The sequence below is a fragment of the Sinocyclocheilus rhinocerous genome, unplaced genomic scaffold (assembly GCF_001515625.1).
Source record: "Sinocyclocheilus rhinocerous isolate Xijiao unplaced genomic scaffold, SAMN03320098_v1.1 scaffold2290, whole genome shotgun sequence".
Lineage (NCBI taxonomy): Eukaryota > Metazoa > Chordata > Actinopteri > Cypriniformes > Cyprinidae > Sinocyclocheilus > Sinocyclocheilus rhinocerous.
In genome coordinates this window covers 39284-41644 of record NW_015659950.1, presented here as the reverse complement: position 1 = coordinate 41644, position 2361 = coordinate 39284, and the positions used below count along the sequence as shown (strand labels likewise).

At 35.2% G+C, this 2361-nt stretch overlaps 1 protein-coding gene across 1 annotated transcript in view; it reads left to right on the top strand.

The window, feature by feature from the left end:
* Nucleotides 1–2361, top strand: part of LOC107724660 (junctional adhesion molecule-like) — a 4708-nt gene that overhangs the window by 947 nt on the left and 1400 nt on the right. Inside the window, exons 3-5 of the mRNA XM_016533668.1 lie at nt 35–226; nt 422–778; nt 1476–1577. Of these exons, the coding sequence (XP_016389154.1) occupies nt 35–226; nt 422–778; nt 1476–1577 (651 nt within the window). The remainder of the gene's footprint in view (nt 1–34; nt 227–421; nt 779–1475; nt 1578–2361) is intronic.

Sequence of the window (2361 nt, the reverse complement as noted above, 5' to 3'; positions counted from 1 at the left end):
ACAGACTCAGAGACTCTGGTTCATCTGTAGCAAGATGGTGAGAGTCGACCAGAGTCCCAGCAGCAGGATTATCATGATAGAGCTCATTTCTTTACTGATCAGATTCAACATGGAAACTTCTCCCTCCGTCTGGACAATCTGAGCGCTCAAGACAAAGGGGTTTACAGATGTAAGGTTTACAGTCAGCAGGTTGCAGGCAAAACTTTAGTTGAAATAAAAGATGTTGGTAAGTGTGAATCATTTTCTACTTCAGAATTTAAAACAAAAACTAGTTTTTCACCATATATAGTAGGGGAATTTACCGTTAACCATTTAACAGGTTTTTACTGTAACATTTTTACAGTCTTTTACCGTTAAATTCACGGTCATTTTTTACAGTGTATATTTCATTCTGTAATATTTCAGCTGTTCTTTCTTCCAGAGCGTTTGCTAATATCAGGATCAGATGAGTCCATATCTGTGTCTGTGGGTGAGGATGTCACTCTGAACTGCTCTGTAGACTCTCACATCACACCTGAACACATTGAAGAGGTTTCATGGAAGAAAACAGATAAAGATGAAGATATTCTAGTTCTGCTCTACCAAAACAATAAGTCTTTACCAGATTCATCAGATGAGCGATACAGAGACAGAGCTGAGTTCTTCACTGCTGAAATCCCCAAAGGAAACTTCTCTCTCAGACTGAAGAGTGTCAGAACTGAGGATAAAGGAGTTTACACGTGTCAAGTGTTTGCTGGAGGACTTTCAGCATATGCAACTGCAGAACTGGTGCAACTGGGTAAGTAACAGATAAATAAGAAAACAATCTAAACCACACAAACTTGTACTATTAACAATTTTATACTCTTTGAAGAAAAGTTTATTCACAAATCTAAAGGGATCGATCGCAAAGTCCCAATTACAGGAGCCACTAAATAGTTCCATACACAATAGTTTACAAAGGGCACCTCAAATAAACTTGAAAGGTACTTTGTAGCCTAATGTATATAGACACTTTCAAGGGTTCTAACGTCCAAACCTGGTAATGGATTTTGTTTTTGTTAAATCAACAGGCCTATGCATTTTGTTGTAATAATAATTAATTTAAATTAACTTAATTTAATTCAAAATAATTTGAATAATGACTTTATTGAGAGAAGTTTTGTTTGTATTGTGCAATCAATAATTTTGGAAACTGTGTTGTATCACTTGATAAATGCACAAAAAGACCAATGTAAACCTGTGTCCTGAAGGGAAAAAAAATTATTGAGACCTCCTTATGCCAGAGAGGTTCTTTGTTGATGTTTTGTTTTTGTAGCACCTTTTTTGACACACAGACATTCTACTTAGGACCCTAATGAAACCTTGTTTGTCTAGAGTGGTACGGCAGAAATTCGAAATATATTGACTTACCCCAGAATTCAGTACCTGAGTTCCATTTAGCCGTTTAGTTCCATACAGTGTCACACATTGTGTAACTGATGTTTGTTTGATAGGTTTCTCTTGGCTACACATAACTGTGTTGATTCTCTGTATTATTGCACCTGTATCTGCAGTCCTGCTTTGCTGGATTGTTTACTCCAGTTCAGAAAATCGAGGTATGCTTATATGAGAAATAGGCTTCAAATATTTATTCTATATTCTTTATTCTATATATGAAATGAAAATTATTTATTAAAAAAATTATATATATATATATACAGTGCCACTTGAAAGTTTGTGAACCCCTTGCAGAATCTGTGAAAATGTGAGTAATTTTAACAAAATAAGAGAGATCATACAAAATGCATGTTATTTTTTATTTAGTACTGTCCTGAGTAATATATTTTACATAAAATATGTTTACATATAGTCCACGAGACAAAACAATAGCTGAATTTATTAAAATAACCCCGTTCAAAAGTTTGGGAACCCTTGGTTCTTAATACTGTGTGTGGTTACCTGGATGATCTACCACTGTTTTTTGTTTTGTGATGGTTGTTCATGAGTCTGTTTGTTCTGAACTGTTAAACTGAGCACTGTTCCTCAGAAAAACCCGCCGTGTCCTGCAGATTCTTCAGTTTTCCAGCATATTTTGCATATTTGAACCCTTTCCAGCAGTGACTGTATGATTTTGAGATCCATCTTTTCACACTGAGGACAATTGAGGGACTCAAACACAACTATTAAAAAAGGTTCAAACATTCACATTCACCGGGGGGTGAAAACTTTTTGAATTTGACGATCAAGGTAAATTGTACTTAATTTGTTTTCCGGGAAACATGCAAGTATCTTCTGTTGCTTCCGAAGGGCAGTACTAAATAGAAAAAATTATATTTCTACAAAATAAGAAAAATTTGGACATCTTCATCCTGTTCAAAAGTTTTCCTCTTAATGGGCTCT